Source organism: Rhizopus microsporus, assembly GCF_002708625.1.
Source record: "Rhizopus microsporus ATCC 52813 unplaced genomic scaffold scaffold_11, whole genome shotgun sequence".
Lineage (NCBI taxonomy): Eukaryota > Fungi > Mucoromycota > Mucoromycetes > Mucorales > Rhizopodaceae > Rhizopus > Rhizopus microsporus.
This window is the reverse complement of record NW_019671926.1, coordinates 538,089-561,200: the sequence shown is the minus strand read 5'-3', so window position 1 is coordinate 561,200 and position 23,112 is coordinate 538,089. Positions and strand designations below refer to the sequence as shown.

General features: G+C 37.2%; 12 protein-coding genes across 12 annotated transcripts; 5 read left to right on the top strand and 7 right to left on the bottom strand.

Annotated features, from left to right (window-relative positions):
- Positions 1–270: 270 nt before the first annotated feature.
- RHIMIDRAFT_292943 (uncharacterized protein) lies at positions 271–1,042 on the top strand (the record flags this gene model as incomplete). The annotated part of the gene is made up of 2 exons (XM_023613941.1): positions 271–380; positions 446–1,042. The coding sequence occupies 2 exons, from the start codon at positions 271–273 to the stop codon at positions 693–695; spliced, it is 360 nt and encodes a 119-aa protein (XP_023465098.1). The 3' UTR covers positions 696–1,042.
- Positions 1,043–2,028: 986 nt separating this feature from the next.
- On the top strand, positions 2,029–3,485 carry RHIMIDRAFT_292942 (uncharacterized protein). The gene is made up of 2 exons (XM_023613940.1): positions 2,029–2,642; positions 2,695–3,485. Exons 1-2 carry the CDS (start codon positions 2,085–2,087, stop codon positions 3,133–3,135), a joined length of 999 nt encoding a protein of 332 aa, XP_023465097.1. The 5' UTR covers positions 2,029–2,084; the 3' UTR covers positions 3,136–3,485.
- A 232-nt stretch (positions 3,486–3,717) lies between these two features.
- On the top strand, positions 3,718–5,755 carry RHIMIDRAFT_238821 (uncharacterized protein; the record flags this gene model as incomplete). The annotated part of the gene is made up of 5 exons (XM_023609044.1): positions 3,718–4,270; positions 4,328–4,604; positions 4,668–4,967; positions 5,024–5,259; positions 5,319–5,755. 5 exons carry the CDS (start codon positions 3,718–3,720, stop codon positions 5,753–5,755), a joined length of 1,803 nt encoding a protein of 600 aa, XP_023465096.1.
- A 500-nt stretch (positions 5,756–6,255) lies between these two features.
- Positions 6,256–6,899, bottom strand: RHIMIDRAFT_238820 (uncharacterized protein; the record flags this gene model as incomplete). Its single annotated transcript, XM_023609043.1, has 4 exons — positions 6,256–6,355; positions 6,416–6,481; positions 6,537–6,778; positions 6,831–6,899. 4 exons carry the CDS (start codon positions 6,897–6,899, stop codon positions 6,256–6,258), a joined length of 477 nt encoding a protein of 158 aa, XP_023465095.1.
- A 112-nt stretch (positions 6,900–7,011) lies between these two features.
- Positions 7,012–8,323, bottom strand: RHIMIDRAFT_238819 (uncharacterized protein; the record flags this gene model as incomplete). The annotated part of the gene is made up of 3 exons (XM_023609042.1): positions 7,012–7,551; positions 7,604–7,918; positions 7,973–8,323. The coding sequence occupies 3 exons, from the start codon at positions 8,321–8,323 to the stop codon at positions 7,012–7,014; spliced, it is 1,206 nt and encodes a 401-aa protein (XP_023465094.1).
- A 9-nt stretch (positions 8,324–8,332) lies between these two features.
- On the bottom strand, positions 8,333–9,210 carry RHIMIDRAFT_257397 (eukaryotic translation initiation factor 4E). Its single transcript, XM_023611279.1, has 4 exons — positions 8,985–9,210; positions 8,826–8,930; positions 8,566–8,780; positions 8,333–8,510 (listed from the first exon to the last, which is right to left on the bottom strand). The coding sequence occupies exons 1-4, from the start codon at positions 9,144–9,146 to the stop codon at positions 8,396–8,398; spliced, it is 597 nt and encodes a 198-aa protein (XP_023465093.1). The 5' UTR covers positions 9,147–9,210; the 3' UTR covers positions 8,333–8,395.
- Positions 9,211–9,218: 8 nt separating this feature from the next.
- On the bottom strand, positions 9,219–10,838 carry RHIMIDRAFT_23655 (L domain-like protein). Its single transcript, XM_023608576.1, has 2 exons — positions 10,376–10,838; positions 9,219–10,323 (listed from the first exon to the last, which is right to left on the bottom strand). Exons 1-2 carry the CDS (start codon positions 10,801–10,803, stop codon positions 9,288–9,290), a joined length of 1,464 nt encoding a protein of 487 aa, XP_023465092.1. The 5' UTR covers positions 10,804–10,838; the 3' UTR covers positions 9,219–9,287.
- On the bottom strand, positions 10,821–14,601 carry RHIMIDRAFT_23692 (WD40 repeat-like protein). The gene is made up of 16 exons (XM_023608658.1): positions 14,459–14,601; positions 14,312–14,401; positions 14,142–14,243; positions 13,987–14,083; positions 13,837–13,925; positions 13,687–13,779; positions 13,545–13,627; positions 13,385–13,494; positions 13,198–13,333; positions 12,962–13,149; positions 12,801–12,903; positions 12,331–12,744; positions 12,025–12,280; positions 11,203–11,974; positions 11,106–11,145; positions 10,821–11,055 (listed from the first exon to the last, which is right to left on the bottom strand). Exons 1-16 carry the CDS (start codon positions 14,493–14,495, stop codon positions 10,954–10,956), a joined length of 2,712 nt encoding a protein of 903 aa, XP_023465091.1. The 5' UTR covers positions 14,496–14,601; the 3' UTR covers positions 10,821–10,953.
- Positions 14,602–15,181: 580 nt separating this feature from the next.
- On the bottom strand, positions 15,182–16,178 carry RHIMIDRAFT_257389 (uncharacterized protein). The gene has a single exon (XM_023611278.1). It carries the CDS (start codon positions 16,139–16,141, stop codon positions 15,323–15,325), a length of 819 nt encoding a protein of 272 aa, XP_023465090.1. The 5' UTR covers positions 16,142–16,178; the 3' UTR covers positions 15,182–15,322.
- A 1,458-nt stretch (positions 16,179–17,636) lies between these two features.
- RHIMIDRAFT_298012 (uncharacterized protein) lies at positions 17,637–18,865 on the top strand (the record flags this gene model as incomplete). The annotated part of the gene is made up of 2 exons (XM_023614289.1): positions 17,637–17,683; positions 17,725–18,865. 2 exons carry the CDS (start codon positions 17,637–17,639, stop codon positions 18,863–18,865), a joined length of 1,188 nt encoding a protein of 395 aa, XP_023465089.1.
- A 481-nt stretch (positions 18,866–19,346) lies between these two features.
- RHIMIDRAFT_257386 (uncharacterized protein) lies at positions 19,347–20,065 on the top strand (the record flags this gene model as incomplete). Its single annotated transcript, XM_023611277.1, has 1 exon — positions 19,347–20,065. A coding segment is annotated over exon 1 (211 nt), but the record flags the coding sequence as incomplete, so codon positions are not given.
- Positions 20,066–21,137: 1,072 nt separating this feature from the next.
- On the bottom strand, positions 21,138–21,695 carry RHIMIDRAFT_238813 (uncharacterized protein; the record flags this gene model as incomplete). Its single annotated transcript, XM_023609041.1, has 2 exons — positions 21,138–21,276; positions 21,331–21,695. 2 exons carry the CDS (start codon positions 21,693–21,695, stop codon positions 21,138–21,140), a joined length of 504 nt encoding a protein of 167 aa, XP_023465087.1.
- Between the last annotated feature and the right edge of the window lie 1,417 nt (positions 21,696–23,112).

Below are 23,112 nucleotides of genomic sequence, written 5' to 3'. Positions count from 1 at the left end.
ATACACTTTATACACTTTATACACTTTATACACTTTATACACTTTATACACTTTATACACTTTATACACTTTATACACTTTATACACTTTATACACTTTATACGCTTTGCTTAATATCTGTCTATTCCTCTTCTCTCTATATTTACTGTCAATTATCTCGCTCTTATGTCTTGTACCATATAGCGCCTTAGTTCCTGTCCGGCTCTATTCCTTTCCTTCTTCCTACATGAGCCTAAATGTTTCTAGGGCATATCCATGATTTTAATCCAAATGCAGGCGCCTGATATAGATACACTATTCCCTCATTTTGAAAGGTTAGGTATCTTCTTGAATGGGGACTACGGCGTACGCGTCATTCAATATGGAGCGCTTCTTGGACGGTGAAAAATGTCGACAAAAACTTTTTGCTCTGTGTCGGCGATTTTTTGATAATACCTGCTTGCAGAAGCTGTGATATTGCTGTATTGACTGCTTGCTGGTCTGCTGTGGGCATCCTCATTTTCAAAGGCCTCCAGGGTACAGCTGCTTTACAAACTGTAGCTGGTATCCTTGAGAAATTACTGAAATCGGCCATGGGTAATTCGTTATTGTCACCCATGCTGATAGAAGTCGTGCCAGATGGCCTCCGGGAGCTATTACATCTGGTGGTATACTGTAACTGCTACTGGTTGATTCTTGAGGAACTACCAGGTTGAAAACTTGGAGTCGGCAATAAGCGGTGGTGCAGCATAATTTTGTTTGAGGCGACATATGGACTGGTCGAAGTTATTGACTGTTAGAATCTGTTTTGTTGTAACTACTGAAGTGGCGAGCAACTGGCTTTTGACCTCTATGCTGACCGAAGTTGCTATCAGTTCGACCTCTCTTACTAAAAAAGACCCTTGGCCATAGAATCCCTTTGTGTTTTCTCTATGGGTGCCACGGAAATATCGTGAACTAAAGCTTGTACGACCTCTTGATAGTCCTTGGAGTGTTCTTTCTTCAAGTCATGTCTTATGGAGTTGTTCAATGAATGTAACGTTACATTCACCGTGTCTCCTACTTGGTTCTCCTCAACTTTCGAAGCGTCCAAGACTGGCTAATAATTTAAATGTCTTGAGTACGTATTCACGTGTGTCTCGTTTCGGCGGTCGAAAGGATACTCATGGTAGATTTGGAATTCAGAGTTTCATGCTTGATCATTGACTTAGTAGCAATATAACCGTCTTTTTAGAAAGGGGCACCTAGATATAGGAACGTGTGTATTTAACAGTAATCGGTGTATCCTAGAGACAAAAGGGCCCAGTACAGCGCACTTTGGAGGTGTTTCAACGGTAACAATAGAAAAAACTATGAACTTCACAACGTTAGAGAAGATCTGCCGTATCTATGAGAGCTATATCGTCAGTGTAGAGAAGCTAACTCATGAAGTGGTTCCAAAAAAGCTCAAGCTCAGTAATAGAACTAGGTGAAGGCATGCGTAGGCACGCTGGCAGGCTATTAATGAAGTCTGAGCACAGGAATTATCATATTCTATGTTGAATAAAGGCCAATAAGCAGTGTCTAGACAAGATAATTGAAGCCTATGAAAACGAGGTTAAAGCCCTCAAAGAAAAAGAAAAGCAATTACGGAATTGTTATATGAATGTGTTTTTCTAAAAAATAAACAATATTCTTTCCATTAACTGAGGATCAACAAGACTAGTGTAGTAGTAGATGCCAGCTGCTTCCAAATGAAAAACCTATCGACAGGGTCATAAGCATCCTTTATTTTAAGAATGCAAATACCGACAGTTTGTGGCGATAGAAGCAGAGTTGTCGCAAATGAGGAGCTTGATCCTGTGCCCTTTGTTGTGTGAGGAGCCCTCTTTAAGCTATACCAAGGCAAGGAAGGAGTTTTGTACCATAGGCTGTAGACACTTCTCAAAGAGTTTCCCGATAGTAAAAGTAAGGCTAATGAGACGCTCATTGGATACTCTTCCTTATAAATTGGTACAGCCTGAGCTATGTGCCATTATATGAACGTAGCATACACATGGAAATGCTTTCAAAAAGAAAAAAGAAAAAAATAAATCCTGTGCCTCTCTTTCTGCTTTTGAATTTTGATGTTGAAAAAAGCAAAGCAATACAAATTGCAAGATTTGTATAAACAAGCTGCTAATAAAAAGGAAAGTATCAAGGATAAAGAAGAGAAAGAATTGCAACTGGCCATTGAATTAAGCAAAAAAGAGCATATTCTTGAACAGCAACGGTTATTTGAATTACTTCAAAGAGAACGGCAACAGAGATCGTCTACCTCATCTGCTGATATTGAAGAGGATGATTGGTTCCAAACAGTGTCACATCGTAGACAACCAAACAATGTGAAAAGACAGGAAAAAGCCCCAAAGAAAAAGCCCACAACATCAAAAAAACCCAAAATAAAAAGAACAACATCCGTAAAGCAAGAGAAAGACGAACCATTGGTGATTGATAACTTGTCTTCATTCCTGATCAAAAATGATCCTGAAGAGCAGGAAAATATTGTCATTGAAAACTTGTCGAAATTCTTAAAAAAAGAAGAACCAGAAGAACAACAACAAATAGTTATTGAAAACTTGACGGCATTTCTGGATAACGAACAGGAAGAATCCACTTTTGCTAATCACAGCTATAATAGACAAGTAATTATTAAATAGTATTATCACATCTGATGCTCACTTCTCTTTTAACTAGATTGAAAAGAATATCAAATGCTCAGTTTGCGAGAACTGGTTTGCTGATGAGATTGCAGCACAATTACACCTTTCAGAATGCAAAAACATTGAAGCAGAATGTCTTGATGAGCAACTGACTGATGATGCAATTGAAGAAACAGTTGAGGATCAAGACTTTAGTGAATCAGACTGCAGTGTAATAGACTTGTGTAATCCTAATGCAGAAGAGGACGATGGATATCTTTCACCTTTAGAAGGCTTCACGAACGTATTGGATATTCAGGGTGATAATCCGTTCCTAGCTCAATTCGAGCGTAATAATAGACATACTACAACTACTACTGCTAGAAGTTCTACTACAAGAAAACGGAGTACAACTACAAGGAGAAGCAATAATAGTAGCAACTCATCAAAGAGACCAAGAAGAACATGGAAGAAAAAGAGAAGAGAAAAGAAATGATTACATTACTGTAGATATTTATGCCCTACGCCTTTTTTCATAGGCAATTTTATTGCCTAGTGACCTGTACAAAATAATTATATGTGTATACGTTTAAAATATAAAATGTATACAACTCTTTGGATCAATTCTAACAAAGAGGACTTTTAGTCCAACAGATACCCTTAAAAGTAAAGGCGATTGAATCAAAAAGGCAAATCTTCAATAAATGAAATGAATTGTTTTTCTAAATCTGTCAAGTTTTAAACACAGCAGTATCGTTTTGTTCCTAAAGTCCAAAGGAATACAGTGAGTCTTGGACTTTTTTTCACCTTGTGTTCTTTTGTCACAAATTAAAAGCAAGCAAGAAGGATCGAAAAAATATAAGCAATATTCCCGTTTGTTACAAACTATAATATTAACTATTCGAATAAAAGTGCTGTTTAAACACACAAACAAGCATAAAACAAAGTAACTTGGTACTAAACCTCCGCCACTTGCTAAAATATGACGTCGAAGCAATTGAATCCCAGCACTTTTTTTTGCCTCCATTATCCTGCTATACAAAAAATTCTTTTTGTATTTCGAAATACACTTTCAACAATGGCAGAAGGAGGTCATAATGGACAACAGCAACAACATCATCAACAACAGCCACAAAACTTAGGTCCTGAAGATCTTAATTTCTCTATTAATGATATACTTAACGGCAACTCAGTCGTGAATGACTCTTCATTTCAAACCATTGTGCAAACATTTTCAGACACGAGCAACAATCAAGACATGATGCCTTCTTTTGCTCATTTGCCTGCTGAATTACAAGATTTCTTTAGCTCAAGTGAAACGGACGACTTATTATCTACACAGAACGCATCCATCCCTCATGATTTACTTTTCAATGCTGATCATACACAACCATTTGTTCAGCAACCTTTAAAGATACAGACTAATCCAACCGGATCTCCCCAATCACAGCAAACCGCAATACCTCGTGCTCTTCCACAGCAGCAACAACCTCATCAACAACAACCACCTCAACAGCAACTGGCTACACATTCACCACAGTCACATGTTCTTCCTCCTGGACCAGTACCTCAAGTACTAGCGCAACCTATTCAGCCATCTCAGTCTGCAGCACCATCACTACCACAGCAAGGTAAGCAGCATCATTTTTGTATAGCAAAAACAAAGAATTCAAGAATTATTACTATAGCTTCATCAACAACTTTATTAGATAACATAACGTCACAGCTTCCACCTGATAGAAAAGAAAAGTTTATGCAATTGTTTAGAGACTTACAGACAAGCACTATTTCAGCTGCAGAGTTCATGGCACAGGCTAAAGCTATACTGGGTCAGCAGCAATACCAACAATTAGAGGATTTAAAGACAAAACCGATGATAAACCATCATCAAATGCAGCCACAACAACAACAACAAATGATGGAAGAAGATCAAAGAAAGAGAAAGCTAAATCCAGCGAGTAACATGTAAGTTGTTATTAATGTACGCGTGTAGAAGCTGAATATTTATATGATAACATTTTCTCGTAGAACTTCACCACAAATAAAAAAACCCAAATCAGAGCATATACCAATGAATGCAATCAATCAACAAATGACATATCCTATGATGACACCACCAAGGGTACCCACATCACAGCCACCTTCGATATTACCACAGCAACAACAGCAACAATATCCCATTCAGCCGAATATTGTTACCCCTTCCCTTGTGAAGCCACCAACACCTGCTGGACCACAGCAACCACAACAACAATCTCCGTTTAAAGCGATGGACGCAGCCGTACTACAAATACCCACAAAATCAAACATTGCCGTACCGTCTACAAGGTAACAATGGGAACATAAATTATTGTAATTTGATAAATGACTTTTTGCAAATTTAGTAAACCACCTGGAACTGCAGCACCGACGCCTACATCAACAGGAGGAGGAGGAGACAGGGTAGACTATGAAGCATTGACAGATGTTATGGGCTATGCAGGTGTTGATCTTAAAGAGGAAGCAGAGCATTTTATGAAGGAAGATGCTTCTGGAACAGTATTGCCTGATGGAATTGATAGATCCAAATTCCAGGACTTTATGAATCCTGCCATGTTAAGAGACAGGATTCTTAAATACGGTATGTGTATATATGGGACATCACTCAATCTAAGGAGCAGGCTCTTACTTTCTTTGTAGCCAAATCTGCAAATATAAAGAAAATTGATGGAGATTTTATATCCTACCTGGCATTAGCAACCCAGGATAGAATCAGGACCGTGATGGAAAATATGGTACGTGCCTCTCGACATCGAACAGAAAATCCTTTCAAAAAGCCACCGGAACAAGACAATCATCCCCTTTACAAAATTCACGTCAAACAAAAAGTTAAAGATCAGCTCAAGGCCATCGAACGAGCCGACGAATCCAAGGCAAAGGTGGACGAAGAGATGGATGATGTACTCAATTCAGAAAAGGGATGGTACTCAAAGAAATCAAAGGTGCCTCTAAAAGCAGAATCGATCGAACGAAAGATCACTGTACAAGATGCGATATTTGTCATGGAACGAGATGTCCAAGGTGGAAGGGGAACAAATCGACGCACGTTATTAAAGGCTTATAATATACTTGGTTAATATTATATATTTTGGTTCTATTTTATGTGTCGACATGCAAACAGGAAAACATGTCAATCCATAATAGAACCATTTATATCTTTCCGACATTTCCCAAGGGTATAATTCATCGAATAAAGAATAGACCACAGGATATAGTAGGATTGTAAAGCAAAGAAAAAAAAAACTTTTCAAGTTTGACAGGTTCCTTTTATAAGTTAAACAAGCCACATTTAGAATCTACACTCAGATGGTGGGACATTCGTACAAGATTCATCTCTGTGACAATAATTTTTCTTTTGATACATCATGTTTGCATTATAGTAATAATAAGGCTCCTATATTATCAAATGTCATAAAATCAAGAGATATTCTATGCACTTTTGAGTCTATTTAGATTATCCGAAAATATGGCGACCTCTGTCGCATGATACTTTCCACAAGAATAAAAATCATTAAACATTGAACAAACATTGTGACTATCAAAAATAGGGTGTGTATTTAAAGAATACGGGAATAATCTAACTGGCCTTTGATACAAACTTCTTTTGTTCATCAAGTACAGCTTGCTTAAAATCAATTACTTCCTTCCAGCAGTCAAGAGATCTATCCTTGTTGTTGCTAAATAATAAAGTATTATTAGAGCTTTCTTTTTTTTTTTTCGATTGATGATATAGTTACTTGTAGCAAGCAATCACTTTTTCTTGGTGCTTTTTAATTTCTAAAGGTATTTCCTTGGTAGTCGTTCTATAAAACATGAGTACAATTGAATATATATCCTTATATATATATATATATATACCTTTGAATGTTCTTGATCATGTTTTCGATATCGTCGCTTGTTTCAAGAGACGACAATTGATGATTATCATTTCTGGCAGACTCAACCTGCAACTTTTGACTAATCTCCTTTTCAGCTTGTTTCATTTTTACAAGTTCTTCAGCAACTCTTTCGCGTACAAGTGCTTCCACTTGACGTGCTTCAGCTCTCTCGGTTGTTTGTTCCACTTTTTTTTCTAAAGAGTGAATAAAGCTTGGGGTGAACTGTTTAATTGTTAAGCAAAAGGTGTTTGTATATTTAAGAAGGAGAGCTAACCTGGACAGGAACGTTTGGGTTGATAAAGATGATAGGTTCCTCTTGAGTCTTTGATTGAGCTAATCCCATCTTTATTGTTTATAATTAAAAAAAGAAGAAATGTCAAGAGAAAGAGAAGGGTGAGGCTAGCCCTTAAGCGGTGTTTTAAAGAGAGAAGACAAGGCCTCTCTCTCTTTTCATCTTATTGCTGTTGAAAGAGATCTATCAATTTGAGTCTTGGTTGTTCTTTTTGCTCTTTTTCTTCCTTTTTCTTAAAAGTCTTTTCTAACTTTAATAGTTTCTTTAACTCACTGTTTGAAGAAATGTAATTGCCATCCTCATCAATAAACATGACGTGTATATCATCGTCACTAGATGAATAACCATTGACTTGACTTTTCAACAGGTCAATTTGTTCATTAAGGTCATTGAGCAACTTTAAAATAGGATCCTTTGAAATCACTCTTTCTTTAGTTTCACCATCCATCGATTTCTCTTCTTCTTTCTGCTCTTCAATCAATGGCTGTTGTTCTTGTTTCTGTTGTTCTTGTTCCCTTTCTGCTTCGATTAGTTTATCAGATACAATAGGTGTGCATGAAATAGTATGTATTTTTGGTTTAGGGATACGAGACAATTTCATTTCTTCGCATAATCTGGGTGTTGAGATCACAATTAAATAATGGCAGGTAGATATTTCTTCCATATAAGAAATCCTGTCATGTCCCTGATATTCACATTGATACTATCATTTATGAGCACATTAGGTAATTAAACTGATGATTTCCTTTACTTACTTGCACTTCAACTGTACGTGGTTTCTTTGTAAAGTCACATGTAGATCCATCCCCCCACTGTTGTAACAAGTAGCGTTGGTTTCCTACCTGCTTCAAGGTCGTGGCTGGTCTCTTGGCTGTCTTGTCTCTTCGAATGGTTGGCAGTAATGCGTTTTCGATGATTGGATTTTGATCAATGGTCACGCCAGGGTATTTGCCCAGATAATGAGACGCTGTTTCCTTCTTCCTTTCTACTCTACCGTCATAGACACTTTCGACATGAAACTGGCGTACATATTGTTTGTGACAGTATTCATAGGCCCAGTATTGATGCGTCTATTGTGAAAGATTAATTGTGTGTCGTTCTTTTTGGCCCATTTCGATAGTTACATAAAACTGAAGACAGCTGTTTTCTAAGGGTTGAAGAAGCTCCAGCCCTCTTTCGATCAGTTTCTGCTCATCCTCTTGGGTATCTTTTGTTTCTGTTTCCATTTGTTCCTGATGCTCTGCTTCATCTCGATCAACTTGAGGAATGTTGCATAAAAATGGCTGACCATATGAGTCTCTCATCAGCATTGTTTGATCGCTAAAGGCAGCATCATGTAATTGAGATTGTGGTATCTTTTCTGTTGTTAATAAGGAAACTTTGTATCTTGGCAAGTTTAAAACGTCGTCACTAACAAAGTAACTTGCCAATGCTGACTGAATCAATACCGTAACAGCAATAAGAATTGACTTCATTAACATATAAAAAAAAAGAAAAAAGAAAAGAAAGAGATATGTTTTCAAATTTAATTGGCCCTATTTTTTTTTTTATCGAAATACATCAGTATTACGGAAACTGGATTTGTCTCTAAGTGCATCATTGTGTGTTTTATATTCCATGATTGTATCAGCTGGTAAGTTTAAATGTCTTTTGATAGTATCTCTGTTTATATATATGTATATATTAGATTTTGTTGTCACATCTTATATTCTCTTACCTAATCTTCAAGTTTATCTTTCCATTAGATGATGTCTTATTCCAAACAGAAATAATATCCTCTGATCCTCTAATTGACAATACTGCTCCACATATTTCATCATTAACATCAAATTGATCTCCAATGATTGCCAATACTAATGATTCCCAATATCTACTTGCTAACCCCTTTTTGACTCTTACAATCCATTTCCCACCATTTATATTCACATCATCCTAATAATCATAAGCTTCTCCTCTATTATCGCTCTTTATTATTACCTCCCAAACAGGTCGTACGCCTTGTTTAAATAAATGATAATCACTAATATTTGGTAAATCACTCGGACGACGTAAATGACTATATGCAGCCCAAAACTCTTCAACCTATATAATTCTAGTCATTATTTTTGTTGTTTATATATATTTTATATAAATTACAGTCTTGAATGTTGCTATTTTTTTCATGGCTCCTTCATAATCTACTATTTTCTCTCCAGGAGATCTGTGCATGAACCAAAACACCCAGCCATAACGAAGTGCATGTGATTCTGGTCTTGTTGATGGGGTATTTGAAAGCTCTACTGATCCATTAAAACTCATTTTATAAATGCAAAATAAAAAAGTTTTTATATTATTTTCTATACAAAAAGCCCTTACTTTTGGCTCTCAACTTTAAAAAAAAAAAAAATGAATCGCGGAAGTTTAAAAAAGACACGCAAGATCTCATTGGGGCGCTTTTTATTAAAGTGTTTCGCTTCTTCCTCGACTGTTGCTTCCACGTTTAGATGTTGCAAGTCGAGAACCGAGTTGAGCAAAGCTTTGTTTGACAGTAGGTCGTTTTGTTCGTTTATCTGTGGTATGTATAAAAGGTAAAGCTACCATGAGACTTTGAAAGCTATCTGGTTGCCGTAGAGCATGAGATTCTGAAGAGGCACTGTTGCTACTATGACTATTGGGTCTGTCTAAATCAGAGGATGGTATATTCAAGGATTCTCTATGATAAAGGTCTTCTGTGGACTGATCTTGACTTGTAGTTGTCTCTGTGCTTTCTTCAAATTCGTTTTGAGACTCTGGATCACTGTTGTAGGATACCTCCACGAGACAATCTTGCGACGTACTCAATTGACTTCCAGTTGAGAACATAGCGAGCAAACGATCATCTTCATTTGTCCAATGAGCTGTACAGAGCGTGTAATCAAGGGCCATGGGCTCTCCACTGACCCTCTCAACAAACCGCTTCCGTGAGACAAAGGATTCAAAGTAAGGGCCGGAGCAAAAGGAGCACACTTTTTTCTTTTTAAGGTATTCAGCAATGTGAGCATATGGTATGGGTATCTTGAGCTGGGTGATTTGTCTAGCACAAATTTCAAATAAACTAGGTGGATCATGCATCAGAGGATAGCTGCATTCAGTGTCAAAGGAACACTCCTCTGTTAAAAGTTTTTTGAGTGATTTAAGTGAAGCTATCTCGGCAGGTACTGCTCTTAGGGGATTATGAGATACATTGAGCGTCATCAGCTCGCTTAATTGTGATATCTCCTGTGGTAGTTGAGCTAATTGGTTATTGTCTAACAGTAGGACTGCCAACTGCGGTAGACTGCCAATACCTTTGGGTAACGTCGTCAGCTTGTTTTCACTCAAGATCAGTGTGTTTAGTCTCTTTAGTTGTTGAATGGTATCTGGTATAAATTCTAGTTGGTTCTTGGAAGCATTCAGTATGCGTAGGTTGACAAGTTGACCAATCGCTCGTGGCAAGTTGATCATTAAATTATTCGACCTATCAAATATAAGTCATCTTTTTTTTTTTTAACAGATAAAAATAGCCTTACAAGTCTAGTTTTGTCAAATTGCTCAGATAAGCAATACTCGAGCTAAGTTTGATCAATGACTGGTTTGATAAATCCACAAAAGACGTCATTCGCTTATGACTCATGACCTGCTCTGCTGTTAATCTCGACCAACCTTCTTCATCCCTTAGAGTATATGTTTCATCATCAATGCTTGTATAATCCTCTTCATCGTCATCTTCTTCTTCTGTGTTATAATACGTTTGGTCAATATAATTCAAATCATTTTCCAAGTTTCGATGTAAAATCGATGAGCTTTCTTCTAGTTTATACAAATCGGGATGGTTTAATATAAAATCTGTAAAGGTCAAACTCTTTGTATATGGCTCGGTTGTATCTGGCTCTTGAGGTTGTGATATGTAACCAAACGTAAATGGTTCATTCAGTTTATTCGATTGCTGTTGTCCCATGAAAGGATAGTATTAGACATAAAAGGAAAAGGAAAGAGAGAGAGAAGAAAAATCTTATTGTTCTCAAGAAAAGCTTATTCTCTGCCAACATCAATCTGAGGTAACACAGAAAAAAGACTGAAAGTCTGCAAGAGGTTCCTGTTGCTTTTATTAAAGACACGACGTGAATTCAGCAACAGTCCTTTGTAATTGACGATTTTTGGCCAACAAGGGCAATATCTCTGCCAATAGTTCCTTTTTTGATATTTTACCCTATATAAAATTGATGTTAGTTATATCAAATGCACATAGATTACACATACGAGAATTGTAGGCTCCCACTTGACAATGTCGGGAAATGGTCTATTATTCATTATTAGTTTTAAATATACTTCTTTTATGTGTATGTATGATCTTTACGCATAAGGTGGTCCTGTTAGCCATTTACATAATTCTTCTACTTTATTCTTTGCATTTTCTTCGGATAGTCTTCTTGCATAATATATCATCCAATCTTTATACTCTGTAGGAGAATCTAACAGAGCGGCTACCGCCAACTGCATTTCTATATGACTGAGTGTAACGACCTTGGTTGCGGCTGATACATCTAATAGCATATGCATGGATCGATCTACTCCATAAGCCGACATACGGGACGAAAGCCATGCTAGAGGATGATCACCCGCTTGACGTGCCGAACCCCAGAATTCAGAGATAATGTACCAAGCATCACTTATTCGAAGCCAAACCCTCATGTCAGTATGATATACAAAGGCTTGATTAGAACTTGTCAGTAGGATAGGCAATCCGCTCTTTTGGATTCGAATATTCTTGATGCTTGGTGCCTTATGTGTCTTGTCTGTTTCAAGCTGTGCTACCTGCAGCACCGGCGCTATAGATACGCCGTCTATACGGCTTTTTACATTCAGTACATCCCACGAGTACAACAGACCTGTCGCAGTGATACAGACGAGCCACTGATGATGGCTTTGCAGTATTACAGGCGTGCTTTCCAACACAATCGCCGGTAAAATCCTTCGACCGGCTGGAGAGTAAACGTGAATGGATCCATCTTCACACCCAGCTGCACAGAACTCCGCGTTGCTTGTCATGACAAGAATAGCACTTGACAGATAATCCATCCAGATCGGTGTTCCTTGCCTTGTGACGACCAATTTGGCACGAACTGAACCTAAAAGAAACTAAGAAAAAAAAATTCATAACTTTTTATCATTGACTTACTTTGAGCATCCTCTGTGTTATGACATTCCATCACCACTGTCGGATCCTCTGGCCTTAAGCCCGTGCTGAGAACCGTTTTCACTTTAGGCAGTGCCATCTTGACCAGACTCTTTTGCACTATAGGAGGAGCAACTGCGCTATCAAGCCAATTGGGTCGTGCTCTCGTCGGTTTGCTTCCAATCACCTCGTTCACTTCCTCATCTGAAGCTGGTCTTTTGTTTCCTATCACTACTGTATCCACGTTCACTGCTGAATCCTGTATAGAAAACGTTACTACTTTTTCCATGTTAAATGCTATTTTCTTACAGCCTGGTTTATCTTGGAACTGCCCTGAGAGATATGATTCATAGGCTGTGTCTGGATTAAAGGTGCTTGAACAGTAGACGGCGAATGCATGGTCGAGGTACGCATGTTCAGACTGATGGGTTGAATACGCTTTTTACCATCCTTTGTGATAGATACTTTTTGCTCCAAGATGGTTGGCTGTTGACTAGTTGATGATGATATGTTGGTTATATTGGGAGGAGCTGGTGTTAAAGGTGGTGCCTCTATCATGGGCGTATCTTGATTTCCAATACTCGCATTTCCGTCCATGAGATCAGCAACACGTGGTGGCAGTGCTGGCTCTGTATCTGTAGTTTGTTCTAGTTCCAGTTGTATTGGTGTCTCCAAGAGTTGTGTTTGATCTTTTCCATAGCCATATCTCTCCAATCTTTCTCTCTAAGTAATTGGTATTAGAAAGTAAGCCCCTTCATCTCCCTTTCATTCATACTTACAACAATATTCTCTGGTACCACATCAGACAATTCCTCTTCAAATTGAAGGCAGGCAACAGTACCATCTTGAGAGCAAGCAAAGAGACACTTGCCATCGGGAGACCTAATCTTGAATAAGCAAAAAAGGTATTTCTGAAATACACACACACACAAACATTTACCATGCAAGATCATATACGTTATTGTCAAAAATATCTGCTGCGACGCAAATCGGTTTGCTAAACTTGGTCACCCAGATAGATATACTCCTGTCCTGGCTTCCTAGCGCACAAATCGACGATACTGATTTTTCACCAGGCCCATTTGCTTCATTATCATCACTCATATAAAACATTTTCGGATTGAAACACTAGAATACTTACTAAAGAGAGTAAAAAAACAAATAATAACGACTTACGGTCACTTCGACTGGAAGTTTGTGCCCCACAAGCGATATATCTGCATTCCAATCATCTCGACTTACGATCGCAGCAACACATTTTATACTGTTGACGGCATTTGCTGCAGCAAAATGACACCCATCTGGAGACCAACTGTTGTTATATGTCAGACTATGTATAGAACAATGTATATTTTGCACTTGCCTTAACCTTCTAAACAGTGTAGTTCCAGGGGCATTCACAAATGGATTTTTGATATTTGTTTCTAATCCCCAATCGTATGTTCTCCATATTTTTACCATTTTATCGTCAGACTACATATAAGCAATGAGCCCAAATAATAAAGAAAAAATAAAAAACTTACTTGAGACGCGAGGTATTTTCCTGCAGGATCCCAGCTGATCCCTTTGACGAAACCTTCGTGTTTATCGATTTTCTTAATTTGTTCTATTCATCGATGATTGATTCATATATTTTGAAACACATATAGATGCATACTATCTTACCAAATGTTTTTCCGTCCCAGACAATGACATGTCCATCTACACCACAGGACGCTAAATACTTATTATCTTTTGACCAAGCCAAATCCTGTACATCTATTAAATAAAAAAAGGAGTTAATGATTTAGTGTCTGTAATCTATTTAGTTCATACCAGATTCATGTCCTCTTAAATACTTTACAGGTTTCCATGTCTCATAATTAATCTCAGTGCTACCAAATATTGATGATACTTTTGCATTACTGATAGAAAAAAAAAAGAATGAGTTGTATAATAGACAAAGATCGATTATTATATGCTTACACGTCTTTTTCCCAAACAATGATGACATTATCATTATCAGAACCAGAAGCTAAATAATGACCGTCATGGTTGGACCAGCGGACGCATAAGACGGCACCTATTTTGATGTAAGATTTTTATGATAATAAACGTAAAAGAAGGGAAAAAAAGCATACCATTATGCATTGTCATTGTACAAAGCAATTTATTACAATTAGGGTTCTTTTCTGCCTCTTCATCGTAAATGGGTTCTGTATTCCAAATTCTAACTTTTCCATCTGGTAATAATAATAGTAATAATAATAAGCAACATACGCGTGCGTGTGTAGTTGAACAATAATATTACCTAAACCACCTGTTGCTAATCGTGTACCGTCAGGATGAACGTGAATTGAATAAATACAAGGTTTCTTTCCTTTTGCTTCCTGTGTCTTGTCTGCTTAATGTAAATAATCGGGTTTATTTTCTTTTGAATAAAGAAGAAAATGGTTACCTGCATGGGAAACCCAGTCTGGTTTAAAGATGATCATGGTGAATATATCAATTTATATGATTTGTAAAACGATCAAGGTTGGAGAGGAGTGGTCTCGTATTTATTAAAGAGGTACGAATATCGCAATAAAAAAATTAAAAAAGCACCCAAAAAAGTTTGTTCTCTCTTCCGCTCTCTTTCTTTCTCTCTCTCTCTGTCCATCTCTCTGCTCTCTGGGCCCTCTCTCGCTGGTTTTTTTTTTTTCTGCCTACAAATCAAGGTAGCTCGTGACTGTGGCGAAAAACCCAAGAGAGAAGAAATGAGAGGTGGTTTTTGAATACAAGTACATTGTACCCAATGGATGTGTTTGTCCTCAAAAGGAAGGGAATCATTTGCAGAAACCATTTATTGAATTTCTATCTATTGAGTGGTTTTATAAGACCATATGGAGAGTGTCAAAGGGGGTTTGGAATAGAGCAATAGAGAATAAAAAATGAAGCAGATTTTGTCACACATTTTGTCTCTTTTTGTCTGCAAACATTATAGACACATAATCAAATAAAGAAGCAAGAAAAAGAGCAGATAATGAGCAGTCATAGATCAAATGAGATGATGCAGTGTCGTATATATTAGAAATAAAGGACACTGAATAGCGTCAAAAGTATCCTTGCAGAATGCGCGCATCCATTGCTTACGGGAACGTTAGATTGCCCGCCGAAGTCACAACCGATTCTATTGAGGGATTTTAGCAGCCTTTCTCTTCAAATGTCTATGACTTACCCATTAATGGCATCAAAGCTAATTTCTCAGCATTCTCTTTCATTTAGGAAGAATACAGTCTTGTTTATAAACCCAATGTTGGATTGACTGATTTTGGCACATAACTCAGGAAATGTCCACTGAAAGAGTAGCGAGCATAGACCAGAATGGCCTGACAAGTGGAGAAAGGTCATCTCTCGGCTTGACGGCTTTTTTGTTTGACACCAACACATCGCCAGAATTTTGACACAAGAAGGACTCTTTGATTTGTGTCTTGATTTCTTTGTCCTTTATCATCTTCCGATGAATGGGATTGTCTAGTTTGGAGAAGCAGTAAATGCAGGTTTGAGATATGTTCTCATTTGTGATGCACACATTGACGTTCATTCCATGTAATTCTTGCTTCCATTTTCCACCATATCGTCTAAATCCTTTTGTTTTTGAGCCTACTCTTGTGTTTCTATCTCCTGTGAACATGACAGGACATAATCTGCTTTTACCTTTTACTAAATAGTTTATATAATATTTAGTATTCATCAATCGTATACTACTGTGCTTTTTACCCTTCTTGCCTATCAAACACGTTCTTTCTTTCGCACACAAGCGTCTTCGAAAGCGGTTGTTTTGCACTTCATACGCCCTTTTCAGTTGAGCCCTCTTCTTCGAATTATAAAAATTTCTTGGAGCTAAACGGTTACTGACATATTGCTGGTGTATTTCTAGTGCTTGTTCAACCCTTGTTGAAGTCCTTAAGTCTAAATTTGAAAGATTATTTTCAGGGTCTTGTATTGTTTGGCCTTGTGATGATTTTTTTGCTTTTTGGAGCTTTCTTCGGACATTATAGTATCCAGAACCAACATCAGCATCGCTTGCTTTAATTATCATAGAAGATGGTATCTGAAGCAATGATTTGACCATGGATTCGTTGCTGCTATATTTGCTCATTATTTTCTGAGCTTCTCCTTTGCACCCATTGGTATTCTCCAATGCTTTGTACTTGAATCGTTTCAATGTGAGCTGATCAGTGCTTGTCATAGTCTTCAGGCCATTGTCTGTGACAGAAAAAAATAAATCCTTCAGAAGGATTAACCTGTGGACTTGGTCGACAAACTTCCAATTTGGCAATCCCATGGTCATATTTCTGCACAACATGCCACTGAGTGTTACTGCTTTGGGAGGCAGTGGCTGTTTTGTGGGTGATTGCAGGCTTGAACTTCATCGCTACCCTTTTAAAATGCAACCGTTGTCTTTTCAACTTCAGTTTATCTCTTGCTGCTTGCACAGACAAGAACGGCTGATTTCGTTCATCTTTGACTTGTTGGATGGAGTTGTATAAGTAAACCTTTTCTTCAAGGCTGCTGTTTCTCCATTTGGCCATCAAGTCTTTGATATCCTTGAAGAAGTCCCTGTTATTGTTGTTCTTCAATACATCTTTAAGCAATTTTTCTCCCTGAATGGTTTCAGCTTACAAGCCTTGAATTTTTTGCCCAAGAGTCTCCTTTGGCTTTTTGGATTCCTCTTTCACAGTCGGATGATTTGTCAATTCATATGAGGCGGGACCTTTGCAATGCCTACGAAGGCCTCATTAACTGAATTACCAAGAGGATTAAAAGGGTTTGATAATCTCTTACAGATATCGAGGTTGTTGATCATTTCAGTAACGATGGTAGCAGTAAATTCTTTTCCGTTATCACTAGCAATGACCTTAGGTCAGCCGAACATACAGAAGATATCAATAATCTCCTTAGCGATCGTAAGTACTTGCCTATCCGGGATAGCTCGTAAGATGGTAAAGCGAGAAAATAAATCTATTATAACTAGTAAGAAATTATTTCTGCTAGAAGACGTGCAGTTGAAAGTACCAAGGTCCATGTACCAATGATCTAATGGACCATTAGATAGGATGCTCTTAGGAGGGCGATATCCTGTTTTAGCAATGTTAAAGAGCTTACACTCATGGTATAGTGAGATGACGTCTTGTATATCCTGTCTTAAATTAGGAGTAATACTAAAGGCACTGCGAAAGGGCACTGCGAAATCCAAAAAAGGTAATCCTCCCGTCAAGCTGCAAAATACTCTTTTGAAAGGAAATTGAAGGCTTTTCAAGTGAAAAAGCATTATAAAATTCGATTTATACTTAAACACTACACCTAAGAATGACATAGCTTATAAAATATACCTTTAACAATGAGCATTATTTATGCCCTACCACTGTTTATGGGATTAACATCAGCAATCATATAGTTTATAATAACACATTGAATATATTTATACAGTGCTCATAATATATTGACTATTTTGCTTTTAAAAAGTAATAAAATTGGATTTACATTGTAAGTAGAACCTTTGACCGTATAACGTCTACATATAGTCTCTCTTTTACCTGACAACATTTGGATATTTTCTACCAAATCAGTAGAATCGTATTAGTCAGTCCAAAATGATCGAAGGTGTTTTGAACAGTATTAACTTGAAATCCTACGCCATGTCCCCAAATACAAAAGATGAATGTTACTCTATTTCAACAGAAGTCCAGTTGTCTCGAATCTAACGGCATGTGAAGAGAGAGGAATAAATGTCGCACCTTGTGTCAGCCCTGAAAACAATAACAATAACAATAGCAAAATCAATGACAGAAAAACTAAAATAGAAGTCAACAACGATTACATCCAGTATCTTATCTCTACTAGCAAAATCAATACGACACCCTTGTTGACTGACAAATATACAGAAATTACTGAAATTCAGTTGGAGCTGTTGAACAAAGATTGGAATTTCGGCTTTCATCTACGTGCAGTATGTGCCCAACTTCTTGCAGGATGCCTGTCGATGGAAAAAACCGAAGTTTTGCTAGTCAATTGTATTGAACTGTACAGCCGCTCAAAACATCAAGACATTCACTCTGAACGCTTTAATGGCGCATTTTCCAACTCAAGTGCCCCCACAGGTGACAAAATTTACGAAACAATCAATATCTGTAATATTAATTTGGAGAACTCGCACAAACTTGTTATCGGTAGTAACGTCTTCAGCGGCCTCGTCATATCTAGTTTGCGTCTGGACTCTACAAGCCTGGAACCCGAGCTTGGTCCTTCCACGTACCGCTCCCATCCAAACGCCATCACCAAGCTATTTGTTTCTTCTAGCTCAATCAAAAAAGCAAATGCACTTTTAGTTAAAAAAAAAGCAACACAAATCAACAACTTTGATAAGTTTTCACAACTCAGGCAGCTTCGTTCAAGCTTTACAATTTCCAACACCCACTGTTTTAGCAGATACTCATCAAGATTCACATACAACGTATACATGAGACCATATACAACATTTACTGCGTTTTGTGCAGAAGAGGGTGATGACTTTAGCGTTGTAAAGCTTGGATCAAGTGCTATGAGATTTATAGCTGCAGTGCTGTTCAACCAAGAAAAAACGTTTAGTTGCAAACAGCTTGTATCGGTTGCCCCGCCCGTTGAAAAGAAAACTTATGTCCATCAGCAGCACAAAAAAAAAACCTTGGGGCTCGACTCTGTTAATGACACAATCACAAGCTTTGGGAATTTAGCCCTCGAAGATATTTTGTTTGGCATTGCAGAAAAGATCACTCTACCTCTCAAAGAGCTGAACAACAAGGGTGCCAAAAAGATTCTACAGAAAATAAAACACATGTATTGATGATTGTTACCGATCGCTCTTAAATGGCATATTTATCACACCTTATATTTTTATGTTCTTTTTTAATTCATTGTAGTATGTTGTATTGCGTGTCAGATCCTATGCCAGTAAATTGTAGGGCTGTATACGGTTAAACAGTCTTTTATTTACAATTAAAGCCTCAAGTGGGCGCACGATAATAATATATCTTCTTCGCCCGAGGCAGATCAAAAAAGAATGAAGAATTAGAATCTAAAAAACCCTTATAAGATTAAGGGTAAAAAAGTTATTGAAGAAATGATATTGGGGCAAGTGTAAGATACACTAGTGAGGACAATGAGGGAGCCAATCGAGGAGCTTTTGTCCAAGATGTGGGGGCGGAGAAGGTGGACACTTCTGATGATGGAGGTAGTCAAGCTCATGAAGAAGAGTGCAGATAGCTGGCCAACGGATGGTCCATGGGAGAGAGGCTTGAAAGGAGCGTGGTTTCTTTGAAGGTAGCATATTCAAAAGGAAGGATAATGGAAGGGCTGTATACAAATTTTTTGTTTTCGCAACACCTAGCACTTGCTGAGTACGTCATCTGTGGATGGTTGAGTCAGTAAACTAAAGGCATGGTTTACTTTCCCAAGAGTCTTCTCTTACAATAGCACTAGCTAGTCAACAGGCAGTTACTACCAAATATTCTTGTCTTTCATACAAGATTTCTGTTGTTTGCTTTATTTTCTACCTCTCCTCTCCCTCCCCAGATCTTTCTTGCTAGCATTCCTTTTTTTCTCTCGATGAAAATACAATTCAGAGTTTAGGTTGAGGCTTGAAGATTATATCCATCCTTCATGTATTTTAGCCAAGAAATGCCTTTTCATCGCTTTGAACAAGTGTATAATTTATCACTCTCGTTTTGTTGCGGAAGCTATAAACAGAAGAGGTAATAAGCCTTTATTTATGCCGCTGTACTCTCCTTTCTTGCATTCTATAGAAGAGTATCGGGCGAAAATTAAAAGTAATATTAAAAGAAACCCGTTGGATAAGGAGAACGAGCTTACGTCTCGTATCGCTAAGGCCTGCCAGACAGTTACCGTCAGCCATCGTCAAGGCTGGATTAGACATTCAGAAGTCTTTTGGGAAAGATGTACCAGCAGAGAAATAGGATTGAGATAACCTTACAATTAATTGTATCGTCTCAAATAAAGTTACTTTGTCTAAAAAAATAATGAATTGTCTAAAATAAAAAGCTATTTTGTCTCAAAAAAAAAGTGCTTTGTCCTGAAAAAAAAATCATTTCGTCTCATTTTATTTACCGCAATCGTCTCTTTAGACTAAAACACTGTAGTAACTTTAAAGCTACCCTTTACGTTCGGAGTTCAATTATGATTCTTCCAATAAGGATCATAAAATGCATGTTTCATGAAATAAGAGTGAATCTATACTAAATCCTATCTTTTTGAGGTACATACAGTTATTTGTTGTTGAATATGCAGAAGAGGGGAACAAGCGTTTTGCATGTAACTAAACAACCCTGTCAAATACATTATCATTTTAGAGTGACAAGCAATAACCAAAAGAGGAACATATTCGATAATGCTGACTACGTACCATATATTACTTTATAAAGATTATTTTGACCACAAAACAAAATCTGACCATGATTCGTAATTGTAACATTAGAGGTTTCTTTAATCATTTGCATTAATGGATTTTTTTAAAACCTTATGCAAACTCACGGTATTTATAGCAACAAAGTGTACTCAATTTTAAAGAAAACAGACAACACTACATGAAGGAATATCTGTTTGTTTACGTATCGTTATTTCCCGCTTGAGGAGACGATAGTAAAACAACATACAGTGTCATCCGTGAGAACGAATACGTTGACAGACTACATGTGAGTGTATATCATCATTCTTTGACAGCCACTTTAGTACATCAAGAGTTTTTTTTGGTTGCTGGTCCATGAACAATACATACACATGTATTTCATAGTGTGCTCATCTCATCGTCTATGTTTATCTTGAACACAAAAAAAAAAACGTTAAACGTCGTCTTGTATTACTATTATGCAGCCTAAAAGACGGATCACTTGACTTTAGTGAGCAGTTTTTCAGTTTTGTTTTTACTACTAATGATACTATGTGAAAGCATTGACACAGTTTACTATTGTCATGATAAGCATTACGTATCCATTAATAAAATATTATATTTTATTATAAAGAAAAACTACTATTAAAAGTTCAGATAGAATAACATTAAAGATATTAAGTTGTAAATAGTAAGATGTGATTAATAAAGTAGCTTAGAACCATCCGTGCTTAAATGCAAGGCCACCAATGGCAAGGGTGACACCGTAAAAGATGATGTTGAAGACAAAACGGATGAAATGATGCTTGACTGCAATTTCAGTGAAGGCATTGATGGCAGTGAAGGCAAAGAAACTATTTTATCGTTATTTTTATCATCTCAAGCAAACATATTATATATATACTTACATCCAAGACAAGATCATGACAGAACGGGTAGCGCCGGATCCAAAAGTGTTGAGAGTCAATACGGACAAGAGCAAGAGCGAGTTTTCAAACAAGACTTGATGAGCTCTGCCTAAGCTATCAGCCATGGACGTATGCACATTTCTCCATCGACCTGTTCCTTTTGTTCCCGCAGCATTATTAGCTGCTTCCGGATCGTCTACATTCGTAGCAGGAGCAGCAGCTCTGGTGTTGGGATTGGTGTCATCACGACCAAAGGCATGACGAATAAAGTAGACAAGGCCCCAGAGAGTCCAGAGGGTGAAAAAGGCAATCCAAGAGGATCGAACATAGTGGTTTGAAGCAAAGTTGTTTCCGGCAGCGTCCATTTGATTGATTAATTGATTGAATACAAGTGAGAAAGTAAAACTAGAGAATAGTAAAGAAGAAATAAAAAAAGATGAGAAAGGTGTCTTCTTTTATAAGCAAATTCCAAGAATAATATTATTAATCAGTCATCGATGTCATTCTACAAATGTTTGTAAGGATGATACTAATTGTACAATAGTGACAGAATAAATGCGCCAAAAAAAGGAATAGTTAGCAGCATGAAAGCAGTCAATTACTACACTAACCAAATTCTTGCCCTTTTGTGTACTCGATGCAACAATAGGGGGAGGACGAATTATGTAATGGCTGTACTATGGTTGATAAATCGAGCCCATTACATAACAGTGATTCTATCAGAGCTTAAAATATCGCGTGTTAATCAAATTGTCGTAGGTTGAAATTTCACTTTTTCATTTTTTGTGCAATTTGGCTTGTTGCCTCTACAACCTGAAAGATGTCAAAGAGTTTTTTACCATCTTATCGGAATCTAGGATGAAGACAACCATGGTTACTTTTTTATTTAACTGATGATTTCATTTATAAAAAAATCTACGAGATAAACCAACAAGTGATGAGAAAAGAGCTTATAGACAAATGGTGAATGAGCTTTCTAGTAATGGTCTTTTTATAATTCAAGGCTTAATCCAGTATGCCTACTGTATCATTATAAAACCATAGAGTTGCCTGTGCGAATCATATGCTATTATGAGTAAAGAGTCGACTCGATCTTATAGAACTGCAAATCATCAAACTTGTGCTTTCATCTTGATTTACGAGTCATCGTTTCCGACTTAGATAGAAAAAAAAAAGAAGAAAAGAAATTAGATCTTTGTAATGGAGAATTAACAAGCGAAACGTCCAACGATAGAGAGTAACTTATTGCGATCATAAGGATCCCTTACAACCAATACTATTCATATAGGATATACGTTGCCACGTTGCTAATAAGAGATCTATTATGTCATTTAATTCTATTACATATCGCGATATTCGAAATGACTCGATACTAGTTGATAGATTGTTATCACCCATTCAGGATATAATTATGTGATCACAAGTAGCATTGGTGTATGCCTCTTTTGTCATACTTGTATCAAGTGTAACATGATAAGACGGATTTGGATAAAATCTATATCGAGTATATTCATTTCGTCAAGATAATACAATGACAGAGTAATGCGATTTTCCTATCGGTCTCGATTCCATTTGCCTTTTTTCTAATGTCAGAAAAAAGGGGAAACCGATTTGATGCGCTGGCTATTAATGATTAAAGAAGACTTTCCATAACATGTATAAGCTTCAAAATAGATGAGGATATTGAGAAGACAGTTGCCTCATAGTGAATAACTTTTCATCATTCTTACTTTCTTGGATTTGACTACGAGATCAAGCCGATACAAGGTTAACAGCAGTTAC